Here is a 23,374-nt window from a genome sequence, read left to right as displayed (position 1 = left end):
ATTTCACTCTCGCCCTGGCTAGAGTACAGTGGTGTGATCTCTGCTCAGTGCAACTTCTGCTTCCTATGTTCAAATGATTCTCCTGCCTCAGCCTCTTGAGTAGCTGGGATTACAGGCGGTACCACCATGCCTGGCTAATTTTTATATTTTTAGTAGAGATGGGGTTTTGCCGTGTTGGCCAGGCTGATCTCAAACTCATGACCTCAGGTGATCCACTCACCTCAGCCTCCTACAGTGCTGGGATTACAGTCATGAGCCACTGCACCTGGCCTAGACTCTGTTCTTAAATGATACATAATTAGTATTTTCTCTCAGAATTTAAGTGCATATTCAATACAGAAAATCAGGAAAAAAACAAACATTAAAAGAATAAAATATTTGCAATCATGCATAGATGACATTGCTATGACTATTTCTTTGGTTATTTAGTACTTTTTTCATTGAAATGTGTGTATTACCTGATTTGAGAACTGCATTGTTCATTTACTGTATTTTATTAAATTATCTCATATTACATAGAGAATACATCTAATGTCATAAATTATCTTTTGGTATAATTATTTTAAAATAGCCATTAAAATAATATATGCCCATTTTACTGACAAAAATAATAAACAAACTCACAGAATAAAGAAAAAATCAATCAAAGTCACATATCTGAGATGTAATAGCTTTTTATTTTTAGGAACCTTCCATCAATTTTTCATAGACATGCACACACATATGGAGTTGTAGAATATTTATCTATCTACATATCTATCTTTCTTACTTTGCACTCAAATGGTAGCCATGCATATATATCAATAGTTTTTGCCTTCCGAGATTTTTTTATTATATGAAATATGAACTACTTACATACAAACACATATATACATAAGGAGGTGCAAGGTCAAATTAGTCTCGTGTTTAAATTATAAAGCCTCTCTGGCTTAATAAGTAACACAATACAGTAAGCCCCTTATTGAAGAAAAGAGGGAAAGGAAAGCTATACTAACTTTACTAATATTCATTTAGAAAATTAGAAAGTAAGAGCGTATATAAATAAAAAAATTGTCATTCCAAATTCTCACACAAAATGTAAGTCATTTAAAAAATAGTGCAACACATTTGCTTTCATTAAATTTAGTTTGAAAACTTCTTACCAATTAATGCTCAAGACTATCTTACATTTTAAATTCTCCGTTGTTTCTAAACAGGTTAAAATATGTTATGTGAGGTAGGAATTGCACAGGAAATGGGAACCACCAAGAGTGGCTTAAATAGTTGGTAGTTATTTTTTTTCCCATAATACAAAGTAATTTTGGAGTTTGTCCATCCAGTGCAGTTACTGGGTGCCATTATGTCATCAATGATCCAGACTCAGTCCAGTTTTTAGCTATAGATCTTGTTTGTGACCCTCTTTCATATTGCCTTCAAAATGGTTGATTGGAACTCCGGTTATATCCACAGTTAGTGAATGGGATGAAGAATATATGACAGGCAATACCCTGCCACAGTGTTCATGACAAAAGTGATGTCTCATCAAGTAGCCATTTAAGAACACTAGGATGAGGATGGGATGAGTTGGAAAAATAATACATTTTAAATCAACCATGTATCTGAGAAACTAAAAAACCACACACAGGCCTAGGAAAGATGCATACTCAGAAAGGATCTGGGATGACCATAAGCTTTATATTCAGGTTGACCCCAAAGTTCAGATAATACTAAAGAAATTAGTAAAGAACTTTCACGGAACAGAGCCATTCTACAAACTTGGGCAAGGTGGCAGGTTGTTTAATTGCCCCATTTTCATGCTATTTCTAGCCTAAATACCTTGTTTTTCTTTGTGTGTGTGTGTGTGTGTGTGTGTGTGTGTGTGTGTGTTTTACTGTTTTATAGGTCCTGTGAAATTTATGCTTTAATGAGGTGGTGGATTTACTATTCCGGTGGATTTACTATTACTTGCACCCTCTAAAGCTATGGGCTGAGCTGTACCTTGGACCCTTTTAGCCATAGCTAGAGTAGCTGGGATGCAGGGTGCCAAGTCCTGAGGTGGTATAGAGCAGGGGGACCCTGGGCCCTGCCGAGGAAACCATTTTTGCCTCCTAAGTCTCTGTGTCTGTGATGGGAAGGGCTACCATGAAAGTCTCTGATATGCCTTGGAGATGTTTTCCCCACTGTCTTGATGACTAACATTTGACTCTTCATTACTTATGCAAATTTCTGCAGCAGACTCTAATTTTTCCCCAGAACAAGGGTTCTTTTTTTCTATTGCATCATCAGGCTGCAAATTTTTCCAACTTTTATACTTTGCTTCTTCTTGAATGCTTTGCTGCTTAGAAATTTCTTCTGCTAGATAGCCTAAATCATCTCTCTCAAGTTCAAAGTTACACAGATTTCTGGGGCAGGGGCAAAATACTGCCACTCTCCTTGCTAAAACATAACAAGAGTCACCTTTTCTCCAGTTTCCAACAAGTTCCTCATTTCCATCTGAGACTACCTCAGCCTGGACTTCATTGTTCATATCACTAAGCGCATTTTGGTCAAAGTCATTCAACAAGTCTCTAGGAAGTTCCAAACTTTCCCACATTTTCCCATCTTATTCTTAGCCCTCCAAATGATTTCAATCTCTGGCTGTTACCCAGTTCCAAAATTGCTTCCACATTTTGGGTATAGCACTCCATTCCTGATACCAATTTTACTGTATTAGTCTGTTCTCATGCTGTTAATCAACACATGCCTAAAACTGGGTAATTTATAAAGAAAACAAGATTTAATGGGCTCACAGTTCCACATGGCTGGGGAGGTCTCACAATCATGGCAGAAGAGAGGAACAAAGGCATATCTCACATGGAGGCAGGCAAGAGAGTGTGTGCAGGGGAACTGCCCTTTATAAAACCGTCAGATCTCATGAGACTTATTCACTGTCAGGAGACCAGCATGGGAAAAACCTGCCACCATAATACCTCCCGCCAGGTCCCTCCCATGACACTGTGGGTATTGTGGGAGCTGCAATTATGTCTCTACTATAATCTCTTGCCCCAGGTGTCTGCAAATGTTACTCTCCCTGCAGCTTTCCCTAGCAGTCTATACTGCTTCTTTCCATCTGAGATTTGAGTTAGGCAAATCAAAAACCAGTCCTTAAGGCAGCTACCAGACAAGTTAGAATATTGCCAATAAGATCTGTGCTGCATCCTTCAGTTTGAGGGAAGGGATTGAGAATCTAGCTGCTGCCTCATTCAGACAAAAATGCCATAACATTTTCTACCATTTTGACTGTGACAATGTGTTCTTCAGTATTTTACTTGTTGCTATAGACCTTTGACTGGTGGCGGAGCTCCTATAATGTTATTTCAGCCAGATTTTGTTTTGTTTCCTATATCACCATTTTTCTGATGGACCTCCCCAGACTATTTATTGAAAGTTTGATATAACCTGCTTGGAATTCGCCACTGTTGTAGGGTGCAAATGATCATTTAAATCCAAATGCTGGGCCATCGGTGGCCACTGGAGGAGCACTGCCTTCAGTTTTAGTTGCTTTTGTGGAATCACATTGTTTCACATTTTCTGAACCTAAAAATGATTTTTATCTCTGCAACAATTATGCCTTTAAAAAAAGAGTATGAGCCTGGCCAACATGGCGAAACTCCATCTCTACTGAAAATACAAAAGTTAACTGGGCGTGGTGGCACAAACCTGTAATCGCAGTTACTTGAGAGGCTGAGGCATGAGAATTGCTTGAACCCAGGAAGCATAGGCTGCAGTGAGCTGAGACCATGCCACTGCACTCCAGCCTGGTCAACAGACTCAGACTGACCCTATCTCAAAAAAAAAAAAAAAAAAAAAAAGTATGTACAGATTTTATTTCCCTTAGTATTTTAGTCCCTCCATAACAAGAGGGTTTCTGTAGGAACCTCTTCTGCCTAATGACAATAAAGGAGGCTGCATTATGATTCTGATCTCAGAACAAAAATAAATCTGTTTTAGAGAGTTCGGTGAAGAATAAAAAAGAATTGTATTTTTTATCTAATATTACTATTGCTATATGGTTATAAATAATTTTAATTTCTTTTAGCTAGTTTCTTAATTTGGATGCAATTTTTCCCTAGCGAAACTTCTTGCATGATGCAACTGAAGTTAGGCACTCTGCCACAGGCATGTTAAAGCAAAAACAAACAAACAAACAAAAACCAAACAGACAAAACCAAAAACCACAACAGCACTTCATTGCAGAAAAAGGGTACCAGTAATACCAACAACCCTTCCTCAACTTTTGTTTCTCTAGACAGTTAATATATTTAATGGTTCTGAGAATTAGGTTTACTTTTTTCTGGACAATAGCTCTGCAAATTATATATCTAACTTCTCTATTTAAATTGTAGTTAGATGTGAAGGAAGCATGCTAACAGAATAGATTTATAACTACAGCAGCACTAATCTGTATACAGTATCCAGAGCTAGTACTTTTTATGCTAGTACCACAGCCATCCAAGATAACCTGGCCATCTATTCATCATTAGTCCATTTCCCTGTAAATCTTAAACAGAGGTATGCATTGCCATAATTCTCCAACACAAAAATGTATTTTTTCATACTCAATAATACTGGGCAAAAACTATGTGAACAGATTAACTCTCTGACTTTAAAAGTGAGTGTGTTATGATCCTATATTATAAGAGAAAAAATCTCCCAAAATATTGCCAATATTCTTTAGCAAACTTTTAAAGTAAAAAATATTTCCAATTACATGTTCTTGGGCTTACCATTAGTCGCTTTGGGTGTTTGTATGAGTTCATCAAACCTTTTTTGTTCTTTTGAAACATAGTATTCTTTTTTTTTTTTTTTTTTTGAGACGGAGTCTCGCTCTGTCGCCCAGGCTGGAGTGCAGTGGCCGGATCTCAGCTCACTGCAAGCTCCGCCTCCCGGGTTTACGCCATTCTCTCGCCTCAGCCTCCCGAGTAGCTGGGACTACAGGCGCCCGCCATCTCGCCCGGCTAATTTTTTGTATATTTTAGTAGAGACGGGGTTTCACCGTGTTAGCCAGGATGGTCTCGATCTCCTGACCTCGTGATCCGCCCGTCTCGGCCTCCCAAAGTGCTGGGATTACAGGCTTGAGCCACCGCGCCCGGCCGAAACATAGTATTCTTTGATATAGGTCGAAAGAGATCTGTGAAAACAATTACTAAACCTTTGTCTTTATGCTTAACTTTCCTTATCTCAGTTGATTTAACTACCAGCAAGATAATTAAACAAGTCAGAATCCTTGGTGTCATTCATCCATCTCTTTTTCCTATGTGTATTTCTCCAGCTCAGCTGGTTTAAACTTTCTATCTCAAATACATCTACTGGTTTCTATCCTCATCGCCACTCAGTTTCACTGTAGAGTTATCATTTCTGTGGACCACAGCAGTGACGTTCTAACTTTGCATCTTCAGGCTATTGCCCTTTCCATTGTCTTTTCCAAAACCTACTTTTATCAGCTTTCCCTCTTCCAATATGTAAATTCAGCAAATTGCTGTATTTGTCCAACTTGCTCATGAAGAATATAAGATTCTACACAATCATGCCAATAAATATCTTCTCTCATATAATATCAAGTGTTTTGTTTGTTTCTCTCTCTTTGTTATGATATGAACAAGATGAGATTCGTGTTGTTCACTGATGCCTTCTTGGGGCCAGGTACATATGTAGCACTCAAATATGTATTTAATGAATGACTGAATGGCCACACTGCCCTTTAGATTTCTCAAAGGTTCAATATGTTCTTCCAAGGCAGAATCATTTTAAATATTATTTCTTTTTTATAATACTCTGTCTTTTACTTCTATACCAATTAATTCTGATCTATCATCAGGGCTCAATGAGAAGGTTTTACTGTTCTCAAATATTTGACACATTTCCTGTATTTTATGCTTTCATAAGTCAATTTTTTCATTACAGCACTTATTACATACTTATTTATGTTTTACTCATTTCATATTTGTACCTGCTATCCCAGTCTAAGCAGGGAAGAAGCTGTTATTGTTTTGCTTACTCCTAGATAATCAGTGTCTCATCTAGTGCTGGAAAGATAGTAGCTCAATACATTAACTGTTCATTGTTAGTATTCTAATTCTTGTTGCTAAGAATTATTAGTTCATGGTAATATGGTATGGTATGGAATGCTTTTAATTAAATAGCAACTCTAGATGGCATGTCAATTAACTTATTTTTGCTCATCCTTTTCAGGTTTGCAAGAATCAAAGATGTGTGAGTTCTTCATACTTGGGTTATGATTGTACTACAGACAAATGCAACCATAGAGGCGTAAGTAGCATACTATGAGGTGAAAATAGAAATCATTGAGTCTAATTTTAGGAAACTAAATGCATTGCTACACACACACACACACACTCACCATACACAACATATAGGAAAATTGGCCTTATCTGAGATACATATTATTTTATAATTCTACTTGAACACATATAAATCTAGTTGCTTATCTTATAAGGTGATATTTCTCCTTCTTTTAGGTATGCAATAACAAAAAGCACTGTCACTGTAGTGCTTCATATTTACCTCCAGATTGCTCAGTTCAATCAGATACATGGCCTGGTGGGAGTATTGACAGTGGCAATTTTCCACTTGTAGCTGTACCAGCCAGGCTCCCTGGTAAGTATTAATAATATATCAGAAATATAATTAAAACATAATTTGAATTTATTAAATTTAATAACATAATATTTTGTCTACCAATTTATATCTAGACTATGTTTGGACATTAAACTGCATACGAATATGTATGTTTTACTTCCACTTCCAGAGAGTAATATATTACAACATATGTAGCATGTGTTATAAATATGATATATCAGTCAGAACCCAGGTGTAAAGACACAAATCACTTTAGTCTTTCAAACAGAAAGAACGCAGTGTAAGGCATCTGGTAATTGCATAGATGAGATGATAATCAGAGAAAGGTGAGGCAACCCAGAAAATGACTACCACTTTTTAGGGTTAGAGGGACAATAAAAAGAGGTGGTATTACTAGAATCAGAATCTGGGCTATTTAGCATGATATATAACTCTGGTCAGGGATGTATAGCGGGATTGGAACCACAGGGAGAGTTACTGTCCAGCATGAACTGGAGGTATAGAGAATATACAGTCACTGTTGGTGATGCTGGTGAGGAAGGGGGAGTAATATCAGAGCTATTTTTACTCTTCGAATCCTCCAAATTTTACTCAGTGATTCCCAGTGATAAAAACTGACTGGAAGACAGCAGATCAAGGAACTTGGGTAGTGTGACTCCCTGTGATATTGATCAAAGCAGAGGAAAAGCCTAGATGAATTTTAGAGAAAGCAAGAAGTTAACTGGCATATCCAATAATACTTAGGGCTAGGACATTTCTTTGACATAAAAATCTAAATGTACATACAATTAGAGCCGTTTTTCTAATTTTGAGTCATAGGTAGTTTCCACATTAATTCCAGTATCTGGAAATATTATATTTTATGTTATATAGTAATAGATTAGTAAGTTTAAAACTTTGTAATTAATGTATTTTCAAGCTATTTCCATTTTACTAACAACAATTAGCTTATCTTCCCATTGGCTGCTCTTAATTGTTTCTATTCATGCACACACATGCCATTTCCCAATGAGCAGTGGAGACCACTCCTTTCCAGGTTGGTTTTAGTGGTATGATTGATCAACAAAATATGAAGAACTAACATTCTAGGACTCTCATGGTCTTCCTACAGACCCTATCTAGGTATTTTGGAATCCTTACTTCTCTCATTCCTGGAAATCTCATTCTCTCATTCACTTCTTGAAAATTATCAGCAATATCTGAAATTTGATTGCACTCAGAAACAAAAATACAACCATCTAATAAGCCCTCCTCAAATTCATAACCAACAAAATTGTGAGCAAAATAGAATGTTTTAAGTTACTAAGCATTGAGGTAATTTCTTATACAGCAATAAATAATTTAAAAAATTTAGCTACTGATATGTTGTGTAATAGAAATCTAAAATGTGGCCTTAGCTTTGAAATTGGATAGTGCATGGAAGATAGAAAGGCAGGAAACTATTGAAGTCTTAGTACATGTTGAAGTTGGTGAGCAATTCAAGGACAGTTTAAAAACACGTTGCAGAAAGTGAAACCATTATTATGAAGTGGTAAATTGTTAGGCATCACTGCTGCCTTTGGTAATGTGGAAAATTGAACTCATACCTACTATGAAATGACTGGAAAAAAACATTAATGAGACTCTCTAGGACATTGGTCCATGCAAGGATTTTATCGGTTTGAAAGTAAAACTAATTTTCATTCTCCGCAAGTTTCTTAAAGTAAGAAACAATGAAAGGCCAAATTTGAGATAAGAGCAATAAAATTTTATCTCAAATCAAAATTAAGCAAGGCCTTTGTAAACACCTCTGTTAAAATCTCAGGAAAACTTAAGTTGATATCTCTTAGAGACTCTTTCATCCATACAAAAGGGCTTCTAAGTATTTTATGTAAATGCATCATAAAAACTTTCAAACAATAAGGCTACTAAGAATTTTAAACTGGTAATTTCATAACAGCCTCACAGGATCCAATACAGAGAAAGGCATATGTCAAAGAAATTTGTGAGTGTGGTCTTTGTTTAATGGATTGTGGTTTTATTTGATACATGAGAAATTCAAAGGAATTATATTAGCTCAGATTGAAAGTGATCAAGGTAGCATATATGTTCATTGGTCTACAATCAACTACAGGCAAGAAACAGGCTGATAAAGGTAGTCAGATGTGAAAAGGACTATTTGGATTATAAACCAAAGGGCATAAACAAAAAGTCAGAAACCACACATCTTCTTAATCTGTGGGTTTATTTTTTAAATCACCACCAAAAAAAAAAAAAATTAACAACAACAAAAAATTATAGGCATTGATGGTTTCACAGGTGAACCAAACCAAATTCTTGAAAGAAAGCAATATTATTTTCAGAAAACGGTAGGGGGGAAGTTCCTGTCAACTCATTGTATGAGGAAAACATAATCCTGATGCCAAATTCAAACAAGGAACTCAACAAAGAAGAAAATCACAAAACAATATTCTTCATGAATAGAGATATAAAAATCCTCAGCAAAATATTAGCCCATGATATATAGCTATCCATTTTAAAAAGAGTTACAAGAGTCACTTTGGGCACTTATGTTTTCAAGCTATCTATTTCATATAAAATATGTTAATTTTAAAATTATTAAATTGTTCAAAGGTTCTATTCTGGTAGACTTAGTAAAATACAGAAACATCTTTACTATATTTCTGGTGCTTGCTTTCAAATCTGTGATTTTTTTCTCTCCTAGAAAGGCGCTACATGGAGAACGTTTACCATTCCAAACCAATGAGATGGCCATTTTTCTTATTCATTCCTTTCTTTATTATTTTCTGTGTACTGATTGCTATAATGGTGAAAGTTTATTTCCAAAGGAAAAAATGGAGAACTGAGGACTATTCAAGCGATGAGTACGTTGATTTCATATTTAAGATTTGTTATTTGTATAATTTATGAACATAGTCAATAAATAGCAATGTGGTAGATGTAATGAGTAATAATTCAAATTCAGTTATTGTCTTTATATGAGAATTTAATAACTCATATATGAATAACTAATGGCCAGAGGTGGTGGCTCACACCTGTTATCCCACCACTTTCTGAGACCAAGGTGAGTGGATCACTTAAAGCCAGGAGTTCAAGACCAGCCTGGGCAACACAGTGAAATCCCATCTCTACAGAAAAATACAAAAAAAAGCCAGGCTTGGTGTCATGCATCTATAATCCCAGCTGCTCGGGAGGCTGAGGCAGGAGGATCACTTGAGCCTGGGAGGCAGAGGCTTCAGTGAGCCAAGATTGTGCCACTGGACTCCAGCCAAGGCAACAAAGAGAGACTGAGACTCAAAAAAGAAAAAATTATACACACACACACACACACACACACACACAAACACACATACACATACATATATACATATATAGTAATTGCAATTTGGGCAGCGTGCCCAAGATGGCCGAATAGGAAGAGCTCCAGCCTCCAGCTCCCAGCGTGAGTGACACAGAAGACAGGTGATTTCTGCATTTTCAACTGAGGTACCGGGTTCATCACACTGGGGCATGTCGGACATGTGCAGCCTAACCAGCGAGAACTGAAGCAGGGCAAGGCATCGCCTCACCTGGGAAGCACAAGGGGGAAGGGAATCCCTTTTTGTAGCCAAGGGAAACTGAGACACACAACACCTGGAAAATCGGGTAACTCCCACCCTAATACTGCACTTTACCAAGGGTCTTGGCAAATGGCACATCAGGAGATTATATCCCACACCTGGCCCAGAGGGTCCCACGCCCTTGGAGCCTCCCTCATTGCTAGCATAGCTGTCAGAGATCTAACTGCAAGGTGACAGCAAGGCTGGGGGAGGGGTGCCCACCATTGCTGAGGCTTAAGTAGGTAAACAAAGCCCCCGGGAAGCTCGAACTGGGTGGAGCCCACTGCAGCTCAAGGAGGCCAGTCTGCCGCTGTAGACTCCTCCTCGGGGAACAGGGCATAGCTAAACAAAAAGCAGCAGAAACCTCGGCAGAGGTCAATGCCCCTGTCTGATAGCTTTGAAGAGAGCAGTGGATCTCCCAGCATGGAGGTTGAGATCTGAGAACGGACAGACTGCCTGCTCAAGTGGGTCCCTGAGCCCTGAGTAGCCTAACTGGGAGACATCCCCCACTAGGGGCAGACCGACACCCGACACGTGACACGGTGGAGTACACCCTGAGATGAAGCTTCCAGAGCAAGAATCAGATAGCAACACTCGCTGTTCAGCAATATTCTATCTTCTGGAGCCTCTGCTGCTGATATCCAGGCAAACAGGGTCTGGAGTGGACCTCAAGCAAACTCCAACAGACCTACAGCTGAGGGTCCTGACTGTTAGAAGGAAAACTAACAAACAGGAAGGACACCCACACCAAAACCCCATCAATACATCACCATCATCAAACACTAAAAGCAGATAAAACCACAAAGATGGGGAAAAAGCAGTGCAGAAAAACTGGAAATTCAAAAAATCAGAGTGCATCTCCCCCTCCAAAGGAATGCAGCTCACCTCCAGCAACAGAACAAAGCTGGACGGAGAATGACTTTGACGAGTTGAGAGAAGGCTTCAGTCGATCAAACTTCTCAGAGCTAAAGGAGGAACTATGTAACCAGCGCAAAAAACTAAAAACCTTGAAAAAAGAATGGATGAATGGATAACTGGAATAATCAATGCAGAGAAGACCTTAAAAGAACTGATAGAGATGAAAACCATAACATGAGAAATACGTGACAAATGCACAAGCTTCAGTAACTGACTAGATCAACTGGAAGAAAGAGTATCAGCAATTGAAGATCAAATGAATGAAAAGAGAGAAGTGTGAAGAAAAAAGAGTAAAAAGAAATGAACAAAGCCTCCAAGAAGTATGGGATTATGTGAAAAGACCAAATCTACATCTGATTGGTGTGTCTGAAAGTGACAGGGCAAATGGAACCAAGTTGGAAAACACTGCAGGATATCATCCAGGAGAACTTCCTCAACCTAAGAAGGCAGGCCAACATCCAAATTCAGGAAATACAGAGAACGCCACAAAGATACTCCTGGAGAAGAGCAACTCCAAGACACATAATTGTCAGATTCACCAAAGTTGAAATGAAGGAAAAAATGTTCAGGGCAGCCAGAGAGAAAGGTCGGGTTACACACAAAGGGAAGCCCATCAGACTAACAGCAGACCTCTCGGCAGAAACTCTCCAAGCCAGAAGAGAGTGGGGACCAATATTCAACATTCTTAAAGAAAAGAATTTTCAACCCAGAATTTCATATGCAGCCAAACTAAGTTTCATAAGTGAAGGAGAAATAAAACCCTTTAGAGACAAGCAAATGCTTAGAGATTTTGTCACCACCAGGCCCGCCCTACAAGAGATCTTGAAGGAAGCACTAAACATGGAAAGGAACACCAGGTACCAGCCATTGCAAAAACATGTCAAAATGTAAAGTCCATCGATGCTAGGAAGAAACTGCATCAACTAGCGAGCAAAATAACCAGCTAATATCATAATGACAGGATCAAGTTCACACATAACAATATTAACCTTAAATGTAAATGGACTAAATGCTCCAATTAAAAGACACAGAATGGCAAACTGGATAAAGAGTCAAGACCCATCAGTCTGCTGTATTTGGGAAACCCATCTCACATGCAGAGACACACATAGGCTCAAAATAAAGGGAAGGAGGAAGATCTACCAAGCTAATGGAAAACAAAAAAAAACCAGGGATTGCAATCCTAGTCTCTGATAAAACAGACTTTAAACCTTCAAAGATCAAAAGTGACAAAGAAGGCCATTACATAATGGTAAAGGGATCAATTCATCAGGAAGAGCTAACTATCCTAAATATATATACACCCAATACAGGAGCACCCAGATTCATAAAGCAAGTCCTTAGAGACTTACAAAGAGACTTAAACTCCCATACAATAATAATGGGAGACTTTAACACCCCACTGTCAACATTAGACAGATCAATGAGACAGAAAGCTAACAAGGATATCCAGGAATTGAACTCAACTCTGCACCAAGCGGACCTAATAGACATCTACAGAACTCTCCACCCCAAATCAACAGAATATACATTCTTCTCAGCACCACATAGCACTTATTCCAAAATTGACCACCTAGTTGGAAGTAAAACACTCCTCAGCAAATGTACAAGAACAGAAATTATAACAAACTGTCTCTCAGATGACAGTGCAATTAAACTAGAACTGAGGACTAAGAAACTCAATCAAAACCACTCAACTACATGGAAACTGAACAACCTGCTCCTGAATGACTACTGGGTACATAACGAAATGAAGGCAGAAAAAAAGATGTTCCTTTAAACCAATGAGAACAAAGATACAACATACCAGAATCTCTTGGACACATTTAAAGCAGTATGTAGAGGGAAATTTATAGCACTAAATGCCCACAAGAGAAAGCAGGAAAGATCTAAAATTGACATCCTAACATCACAATTAAAAGAACTAGAGAAGCAAGAGCAAACACATTCAAAAGCTAGCAGAAGGCAAGAAATAATGAAGATCAGAGCAGAACTGAAGGAGATAGAGACACAAAAAACCCTCCAAAAAATCAATGAATCCAGGAGCTGGTTTTCTGAAAAGATCAACAAAATTGATAGACTGCTAGCAAGACTAATAAAGAAGAAAAGAGAGAAGAATCAAATAGATGCAATAAAAAGTGATAAAGGGGATATCACCACCGACCCCACAGAAATACAAACTACCATCAGAGAATACTATAAACACCTCTATGCAAATAAACTAGAAAACGTAGAAGAAATGGATAATTTCCTGGACACTTACGCTCTCCCAAGACTAAACTAGGAAGAAGTTGAATCCCTGAATAGAGCAATAGCAGGCTCTGAAATTGAGGCAATAATTAATAGCCTACTAACCAAACAAAGTCCAGGATCAGACAGATTCACAGCTGAATTCTACCAGAGATACAAGGAAGAGCTGGTACCATTCGTTCTGAAACTATTCCAATCAATAGAAAAAGAGGGAATCCTCCCTAACTCATTTTATGAGGCCAACATCATCCTGATACCAAAGCCTGACAGAGATGCAACCAAAAAAGAGAATTTTAGATCAATATCCCTGATGAACATCGATGCAAAAACCCTCTATAAAATACTGGCAAACTGAATCCAGCAGCACATCAAAAAGCTTATCCACCATGATCAAGTGGGCTTATCCATGGGATGCAAGGCTGGTTCAACATACGCAAATCAATAAATGTAATCCAGCATATAAACAGAACCAAAGACAAAAACCACATGATTATCTCAATAGATGCCCTTCATGCTAAAAACTCTCAATAAATTTGTATTGATAGAATGTATCTCAAAATAATAAGAGCTATTTATGACAAACCCACAGCCAATATCATACTGAATGGACAAAAACTGGAAGCATTCCCTTTGAAAACTGGCACAAGACAGGGATGCCCTCTCTCACCACTGCTATTCAACATAGTGTTAGAAGTTCTGGCTAGGGCAATCAGGCAAGAGAAAGAAATCAAAGGTATTCAGTTAGGAAAAGAAGACGTCAAATTGTCCCTGTTTGTGGATGACATGATTGTATATTTAGAAAACCCCATCGTCTCAGCCCAAAATCTCCTTAAGCTGATAAGCAACGTCAGCAAAGTCTCAGGATACAAAATCAACGTGCAAAAATCACAAGTATTCTTATACACCAGTAACAGACAAACAGAGAGCCAAATCATGAATGAACTCCCATTCACAATAGCTTCAAAGAGAATAAAATACCTAGGAATCCAACTTACAAGGGATATAAAGGACCTCTTCAAGGAGAACTACAAACCACTGCTCAGTGAAATAAAAGAGGACACAAACAAATGGAAGAACATACCATGCTCATGGATAGGAAGAATCAATATTGTGAAAATGTCCATAATGCCCAAAGTAATTTATAGATTCAATGCCATCCCCATTAAGCTACCAGTGACTTTCCTCACAGAATTGGAAAAAACTGCTTTAAAGTTCATATGGAACCAAAAAAGACCCCACATTGCCAAGACAATCCTAAGTCAAAAGAACAAAGTTGGAGGCGTCATGCTACCTGACTTCAAACTATACTACAAGGCTACAGTAACCAAAACAGCATGGTACTGGTACCAAAACAGAGATATAGACCAATGGAACAGAACAGAGTCCTCAGAAATAATACCACACATCTACAGCCATCTGATCTTTGACAAACCTGACAAAAACAAGAAATGGAGAAAGGATTCCCTATTTCATAAATGGTGCTGAGAAAATTGGCTAGCCATAAGTAGAGTGCTGAAACTGGATCCTTTCCTTACTCCTTATACAAAAATTAATTCAAGATGGATTAGAGACTTAAATGTTAGACCTAAAACCATAAAAACCCGAGAAGAAAACATAGGTAATACCATTCAGGACATAGGCATGGGCAAGGACTTCATGTCTAAAACTCCAAATACAATGGCAACAAAAGCCAAAATTGACAAATGGGATCTAATTAAACTAAAGAGCTTCTGCACAGCAAAAGAAACTACCATCAGAGTGAACAGGCAACCTACAGAATGGGAGAAAATGTTTGCAATTTACTCATCTGACAAAGGGCTAATATCTAGAACCTATAAAGAATGCAATCAAATTTACAAGAAAAAAACAAACAACCCTATCAAAAAGTGGGCAAAGGATATGAACAGACACTTCTCAACAGAAGACATTCATACAGCCAACAGACACATGAAAAACTGCTCATCATCACTGCTATCAGAGAAATACAAATCAAAACCACAATTAGATACCATCTCACACCAGTTAGAATGGCAATCATTAAAAAGTCAGGAAACAACAGGTGCTGGAGAGGATGTGGAGAAATAGGAATGCTTTTACGCTGTTGGTGGGACTGTAAACTAGTTCAACCATTGTGGAAAACTGTGTGGTGATTCCTCAAGGATCTAGAACTAGAAATACCATTTGACCCAGCCACCCACTACTGGGGATATACCCAAAGGATTATAAGTCATGATGCTATAAAGACACATGCACACATATGTTTACTACAGCACTATTCACAATAGCAAAGACTTGGAATCAACCCAAATGTCCATCAGTGACAGACTGAATTAAGAAAATGTGGCACATATACACCATGGAATACTATGCAGCCATAAAAAAGGATGAGTTTGTGTCCTGTAGGGACATGGATGCATAGAAATGCCATCAGTCTTCTAGAGCTGGAAACCATCATTCTCAGCAAACTATGGCAGGAACAGAAAACCAAATATAGCATGTTCTCACTCATAGGTGGGAACTGAACAATCAGATCACTTGGCCACAGGAAGGGGAGCATCACACACCAGGTTCTATTGTGGGAAGAGGGGCGGAGGGATAGCATTAGGAGATATACCTAATGTAAATGACGAGTTAATGGGTGCAGCACACCAACATGGCACATGTATACATATGTAACAAACCTGCAGGTTGTGCAAATGTACCCTAGAACTTAAAGTATAATTAAAAAAAGAAGGTTTGTCAACCAATTATACTTAGGAAGTTAAGCAAATATATTACATGTGATGAATAATGCAATAACAAAAGTTTAAAGGAGTAAGTTCATAAACGAGACCAAAATTGATCAGAGCCTTCTTAGAAATGACTGCCAAATTTTCTAGATCTATAATTAAAATAATAAGTTATTTAAGCTGAAATTAAAAGTGTAAGGACAAACTAGGTTTTTCCTTTTATTTATAACTTTAATAAATTGCATATTAATTTTTTTAACTTAAAAAAATGACAATTTTAATCGTATAAGAATCTGGACTTTTTAGGGGCAAGATTAGTTAAAGTTTAGCTGTCCATGAAAGTTTAAAGTTTATCTTTAAATTTATTACCTTCTTTTATTATTTGATCTTGTGAAATATGTATTTTAACTTAATAATACTTAAATAACTTTGTAATATTTATATCTCTTAGTGAATTTTTATCCTATTTTAATGAAAGGCAATAGGAAAACCCAGGAAAGTAATTTAGCTTTTTTTTGGTAGTAATGTAAATGGAAACACAAGCAATTAGAAGTAGAAAAAGATTAAAAATTAATATGTAATAAAAGACTAAAAATCTAGATGATAGCCACATCTATTCTACAGAAAATATAAAACAAATAACTTGTTATTAAAAATAAAAATATCTGAATATATGCTACAAGAATACAAGTAAACATCAAAACTGGATTATTTATTTTCAAGGAAAATGCTATAAAATGATTTCTGCCTAGGAGTTATATAACTATGTCCTTCATTTTACTTGAAATGAATTGAATTTCATTAAAATACTTAAAATAATATGGCAATGTAAATGAGGAGGGAATATATTTTAAAAGTTGATTTGAAATTGCTGAAATAATATACAGCACCTAAACTAGTCATAATTTAGTCAATACTTAAGTATGCTAAAGTGGTTTTCTTATATTGGATAACTATTATGGAAAAACTGATATCAAATATCTTTAGGGAAGAAAACATAGCTAGTAAAATGAATGGAAATTAATAGGGTTGAAAACGAATAGCAAAAAAGTTTAAAGATACTTAACCAATAATATTATGAATATAAAAGTGATCTAAGTTTATTTTCAGGTAAACATATATCACTGTGCTTTTTTTCATATTCAGTGATGCAAAGATGTGCATTATTAGTCTTGATTACCAGGGCAGAGATGTTCTTAGTGATAGGGTATTCTCAAATAATGGGTGAACCCAGTTCTTAGATAAAAATTCAGAACTGTTTCAAGACTGATAGATAATACAGAGGTTTGTAAAATCGTCCTGAAGAAAGTATAATCTTATTTTTATTTTTAATATGCAGGCCACCGGAAAGTGAGAGTGAACCTAAAGGGTAGTCTGGACAACAGAGATGCCATGATATCACTGTAAGTTTCTTTCATTTTTTAAAATTTATTTTACTTGAAGTACTGGGATACATGTGCAGACTGTGCAGGTTTGTTACATAGGTATACATGTGCCATGGTGGTTTGCTGCACCTTTCAACCCATCATCTAGGTTTTAAGCCCCATGTGCATTAGGTATTAGTCCCAATGGTCTTCCTCCCCTTGCCCCCAACCCCTGACAGGTTCTGGTATGTGATGTTCCCCTCCCTGTTTCCATGTGTTTTCTTTATTCAATTCCCACTTATAAGTGAGAACATGCAGTGTTTGGTTTTATGTTCCTGTGTGTGTTTGCTGAGAATGATGGCTTCCAGCTTCGTCCATGTCCCTGCAAAGGACATGAGTGAGTTCCAAATATTTTATGGATAGGGGGTTGGCGGGGGGGAGGAAGAGAGAGAGAAAGAGAGAGAATGTATAGATGAATACATATTAAGTAGTGACAGTCATATAGCTATATATAATATAATTTGAAGAATATTTTTCAGAATTATATTTTTCAGAATTTATAATAGACATGATCAAGATATAAATGATACTGAAATTTTTCACTTAAAAATTTCTTACAGTGTTATTTTTAAATTCTTTTCTCTAGTTAATTTTACTTCTTTAGCATTTGTGTATTTAAAATGTTGGCTAAAAATAAATTGCATGATATAGGTCTACTTTGCAATAAGGTTACTTGCATGCTATTTGTTGAACTAGCTGTCATTGTAACTTACTTGTTGATAAAGGTGACTTTTTTCATTTATTCAGTCTTCTAGAGTAATTATCTGCGATGGATGGACACAAAAAAGTGGAAAAAAAAAGAATGTACATTGCCTGGTTTCCTGGGACTCAAACCTGCATATTGTGATTTTTAATTTGACCAGAAAATATATGTATATTTGTATAATTTCACAGATAATTTGCTTATTAAAAATGCATGATAATGAGTTTTACATTACAAATTTCTGTTTCTTAAAGTTATCTCACACTATTTCTGTTGGTCAGTAGACACTAATTCTGTCAGTAGGGGCATGGTATAAGGAAATACCATAATGTAATGAGGTGGTACCATCGTTAAAAACCACTGTTATATTTCAAATTGCAATGATATGTTGTTATGTTATAGTGTCATGGTCTGTAATTAATCAAAGACAATGATCCTAAAATTTGGAAAAATTTTTCACCATATGCTGCTGAAAAAAGACACATTTTCAGGTATACAAACATTCAAAGTAAAGGATGAACAAATATACACCACAAGAACTTTCTACGAAATAAAGCAAATAGACTTTAAGTCTAACAGCATTAGTAGAGATAAAAGAAGAATGTATACTAATGCAAAAGGTCAAGTTATTATGAAGTTATAATAATTATAGTTAAAATATTTTACAACTTTTAATATAACTTCAACATGTACGAAGCAAATATTGATAGAACAAAAAGAGAAGTAGAAAAATCATCAAATATAGTTAAGGATTTGAGCAACACGATAGACAAAAATGATCTATTAGATATACACAACAACTTCAAAATACATATTTTAAGTCCATGTGAAAGATTTACTGATATATTCCACATGCTTGGGCATAAAACACGTCTAAACAATTTCTCATAACTGAAATATTTTAGATTATGTTCTCTAACTAAAGCAAATTTAAGATAAATATATTATAAAATATAAATTCTCCAAGTATTTGAAATAAACAATATATTTCTAAACAATTCATGGATCAAAGAAGAACATTCAATGGAAATTTAAATATACTTTGAACTGTATGCTATAAAAGTATAGAAAAAAGAATAACTGATGTAGCTGGTCCTTGCTTAGTGGGAATCTGAAACTACTTGAAGATGTTAAAGGAAAATTGAATATGAGCCTATAACTATTTCTAAATTAATTGAATATAAGAAATAATATAGAAAAAGGAAAAATTTAAGGAAAATAACTATAATATTAAGAATAAACAAAGCCAAAGTTATTTCTTTGAGGAAACCAATAAAATTAATAAACCTTTAAGAATATACTAATACTAGAGAAAAATTTTGAAGGCACACATTAACAATATCAGAAGTGAAAAGGCACGCACTCACAGTCACTATTAATAGTAAGAAATTTAAACATTTAAATGAAATAGAAGTATTTCTATTTTCCAAAATTGACCTAAGAAGAATTTAAATATCTGCATGTAACTGCAATTTAAAAGCAACTGTAATCAAAGTTAAAAAGTGTTTAATAAAGAAAATTTAGCTTTTGATGGCTTCCTCTTTGCAATCAAGCAAGTACTTAGGAAGATATAACTTCAGTCCTACACATGCTGATTCCTTTTATTAGGTTCAGCAAAAATTAGTAACCAAACATGGCAGTCATTATTCAGCCTGAAAAAAGAAGGAAATCTTGTTATATGTAGTAACATGGGTGAAATTTAAGGACATATGCTAAGTGTAATAAGCGAATCACAAAAAGGCAAATATTTCATGATTCCATTTATATGAGGAATCTAAAATAGTCAAACTATTTGACTCAATTCTCTGATTTATAAGCATATACACACACAAGACACACAGATTTTTAGGTACTAGAAATAGATTTGAAGTTTTTTAATCCGATAAAAGGGATCAGCAAAATATATATAATGAAAATAATTAATATTGAATTTTCTAGTCTTTCCTCTTAATATTGTGAAGACATTTAGAAAATTCACTATTAACATTTTTATATATCTGTGGAAATAGTAGTAAATATGGCTGCAAAAAAATAAAAAATACACTTTAAAAAGGAATCTTTATCCAAAGAAAGCCTTATTATAATATAAACACAGAAAATCCAAAATAATCTATAGATAAAATATTTTAATTACCAAGTGAATCTGAAAAATCCATTAGGTGTAAATTTAATACACAAGTATCCCATTTACATATAAAATAAAAAATGTAAAAACTAGAATATTTAAAAGAATATTATTTACATTAGCACCAAACATATTAAATCCCTAGAAATAACCATTCTAGGAAAACTATGACACCTATACATACAAAATGATAAATTACTATTAAAAGAAATTAAAGATAGTGTTAGGCCATTCTTGCATTGCTATAAAGAAAAACCTGAGGCTGGATTTTTTTTTTTTGAGACGGAATTTTGCTCTTGTTGCCCAGGCTGGAGTGCAATGGGGTGATCTCAGCTCACTGCAGCCTCTGCATCCCAGGTGCAAGCAATTCTCCTGCCTCAGCCTCCTGAGTAGCTGGGATTACAGGTGCACACCACTACGCCCAGATAATTTGTGTATGTTTAATAGAGATGGGGTTTCACCATGTTGGCCAGGCTGGTCTTGACCTCCTGACCTCAGGTGATCCACTCGCCTTGACCTCCCAAAGTGCTGGGACTATAGGCGTGAGCCACTGCACCCAGCTGAAGCTGGATAATTTGTAAGTAAATCACACTACCTAACTTCAAAATGTGCAAACACCATGGTACTGACATAAAAGCAGACACATAGACCAATGGAACAGAATAGAGAGCCAAGAAATAAATCTATGCATTTACAGCCAACTGATTTTCGACAAAGGCACCAAGAATACATACGAGGAAAAGTTTCTTCAACAAATGATGTTGACAAAACTGGTTACCTACATTCAGAAGAATGAAATTAGATCCTTATGTCTTAGATATATAGGATCTAATATATAGATAAATTACCTCAAAATGAATTAAATACTTAAATATAAGACCTGAAATTGTAAAAGTATAAGGAAAACAAAACATAGGGGAAAAGCCCCAAGACATTAGTCTGGGTAATGGGTTTTTAGAATATGACCTCAAAGTACAGACAACAGATGCAAAAATAGACAAATAGAATTGTGCCATACTAAAAAACTTCTGTACAGCAAATGAGACTCAACAGAGTGAAGTGGCAGCTTGCAGAAAAAGAGAAAAGACTGGCAAACTATACATCTGATAATAAGTTAATACTCAAAATATTAACAAATTCAAACAGCAAGAGGACAAATAGCCTGATTAAACAATGGACACAATAAAGGAATAGACTTTCTCAAAGGAATACATAAAAATGGCCAGATTAAATAATGGACACAATAAAGGAATAGAATTTCTCAAAGGAATACATACAAGTGGCCAACACATAAATTACAAAATGCTCAATATCACCAATCACCAGAAAATGTAAATCAAAACCACAATAAGATACAATGGAGATACAATGTTAGATTGGCTGTTATCAAAAGATAAAAGATAATAAGTACAGATGAGGATGCAGAAAAAGCAGAACACTTATACACTGTTGTTGGGAATATAAATTAATACAATCATTATAGAAAACAGTATGGAGGTTCCTCAAAAAATTAAACCTATAAGTACTGTATGACTCAGCACTCCCACCACTGGTTATGTATTCAAAGCAAATAAAATCAGTATGTTGAATAGATGTCTGCACTGCCTGGTTTACTGCAGCACACACAGTAGGGTCAAGATATGGAATCAAGCTAAATGTCCATCAACTAATGAATGGATAAAGAAAATACAGTACGTATATACAATAATTCAGCCATAAAAAGAGGAAATTATCTCATTTGCTACAACATTTATGAACCTAGAGACCATGATGTTAAGTAAAATAAGCCACAGAAAGACAAATATAACATCATCTCACTCATGTGGGAGCTATCAATGTTGATTTCATAGAAGTAGAGAGTAGAATGGTGGTTACCAGAAGCTGAAGTGATTAGAAGACAAAAGGGTTTGGGGAAATGTTGGTCCAACGGTACATATTTACAGTTAAATAGGGGGAATATTCTCAAGAAATCCATCATGCTGACTGTAGTCAATGACAGTGTATTTTATTATTGAAAAACACAGAGAGCAGATATATGTTTGCACCACAATAATGTTAACTATTTGAGATAATGAATTTATCAGTTAGTTATATTTAATCACTCCACAATGTATATATGTTTCCAAACATTATGCTATACATGATAGGTACATACAATTTTATCTGTCAATTGAAAAAAGTGGACTTAATACAAAAAGGAAAAGATAAAGTAGACATAACAGGCCCACTGATTAAAATTATTTCATTACTTTTAAATATGCAGTTAAAAAAATAAACAAATGAAGTTTCCACTAAGAAGTTGACAGCAATTTATCAATATTTGAGAGCTAAGTGACCTGTTCCAACCCCAACCCCAACTCATAGACCAATGGCATATGAAATTTATCTATTCTAGTCCAGTGGAGTTCAAATCTAATCATGAGGATTGTAGTTCAGAACAGAAAATAGTTAAAGAATGAGCTGAATTTAATAACTTATTTAAAGCCATAAATCTGTAAAAGACTGATAGGGAGGCCAAAATATGTTGGTCCAGACTTTTTTGGGGGAGAATCAATAGTTTGAGTAAAGTGACCTGAGTTGGCATGCAAATTATCTTAGAACTGTTAGTTACAGGAACTCAATGTACCGTAAACCCTCCGAGAGACGAGGACCTAAGATGTATGTGAGTGAAATGGAAATACCATAGTGGAAATGGGAAATTACAGATAGTAAAGTTTGATTCTAAAGACTGCACCGTGGTTACTTTCTTTGCACCTGAGCATATAATTGGTATGAGTGCTCCGTGTGAGTGGGGTGTGTCCATTGGTCCTGGAGGTTTTCAGGGAATTATACCTTAAACAGCAAATTATACATATTCTTTCTCTTACTTAAGTCAAGAGTGAAAGCCGAACATTCAGACATCTGCAGATATAAGAATAGAGTTCTCCCAGTTTATTTGTAAAATACCCTCCCTGTATAATTCACCACTGACTTTCTCATCACCGGTTAGGAACTTTTAATTATAAACT

The 23,374-nt window shown here is 35.8% G+C and overlaps 1 protein-coding gene across 2 annotated transcripts in view; it reads left to right on the top strand.

The window, feature by feature from the left end:
• Positions 1-18,616, top strand: part of ADAM2 (ADAM metallopeptidase domain 2) — a 107,406-nt gene extending 88,790 nt beyond the window's left edge. The window contains exons 17-21 of one of the 2 annotated variants that reach the window (XM_033231957.1): positions 6,211-6,288; positions 6,498-6,636; positions 9,323-9,482; positions 17,454-17,517; positions 18,286-18,616. In XM_033231957.1, the coding sequence (XP_033087848.1) occupies positions 6,211-6,288; positions 6,498-6,636; positions 9,323-9,482; positions 17,454-17,487 (411 nt within the window). In that variant the 3' untranslated portion in view covers positions 17,488-17,517; positions 18,286-18,616. The remainder of the gene's footprint in view (positions 1-6,210; positions 6,289-6,497; positions 6,637-9,322; positions 9,483-17,453; positions 17,518-18,285) is intronic. The other variant, XM_033231961.1, reaches the window with a different exon arrangement.
• Positions 18,617-23,374: the final 4,758 nt, after the last annotated feature.

This window comes from Trachypithecus francoisi, unplaced genomic scaffold, assembly GCF_009764315.1.
Source record: "Trachypithecus francoisi isolate TF-2019V2 unplaced genomic scaffold, Tfra_2.0 Contig01440, whole genome shotgun sequence".
Taxonomy (NCBI): domain Eukaryota; kingdom Metazoa; phylum Chordata; class Mammalia; order Primates; family Cercopithecidae; genus Trachypithecus; species Trachypithecus francoisi.
The sequence above is the reverse complement of the archived record's forward strand: the minus strand, read 5'-3'. Positions and strand labels throughout refer to the sequence as shown.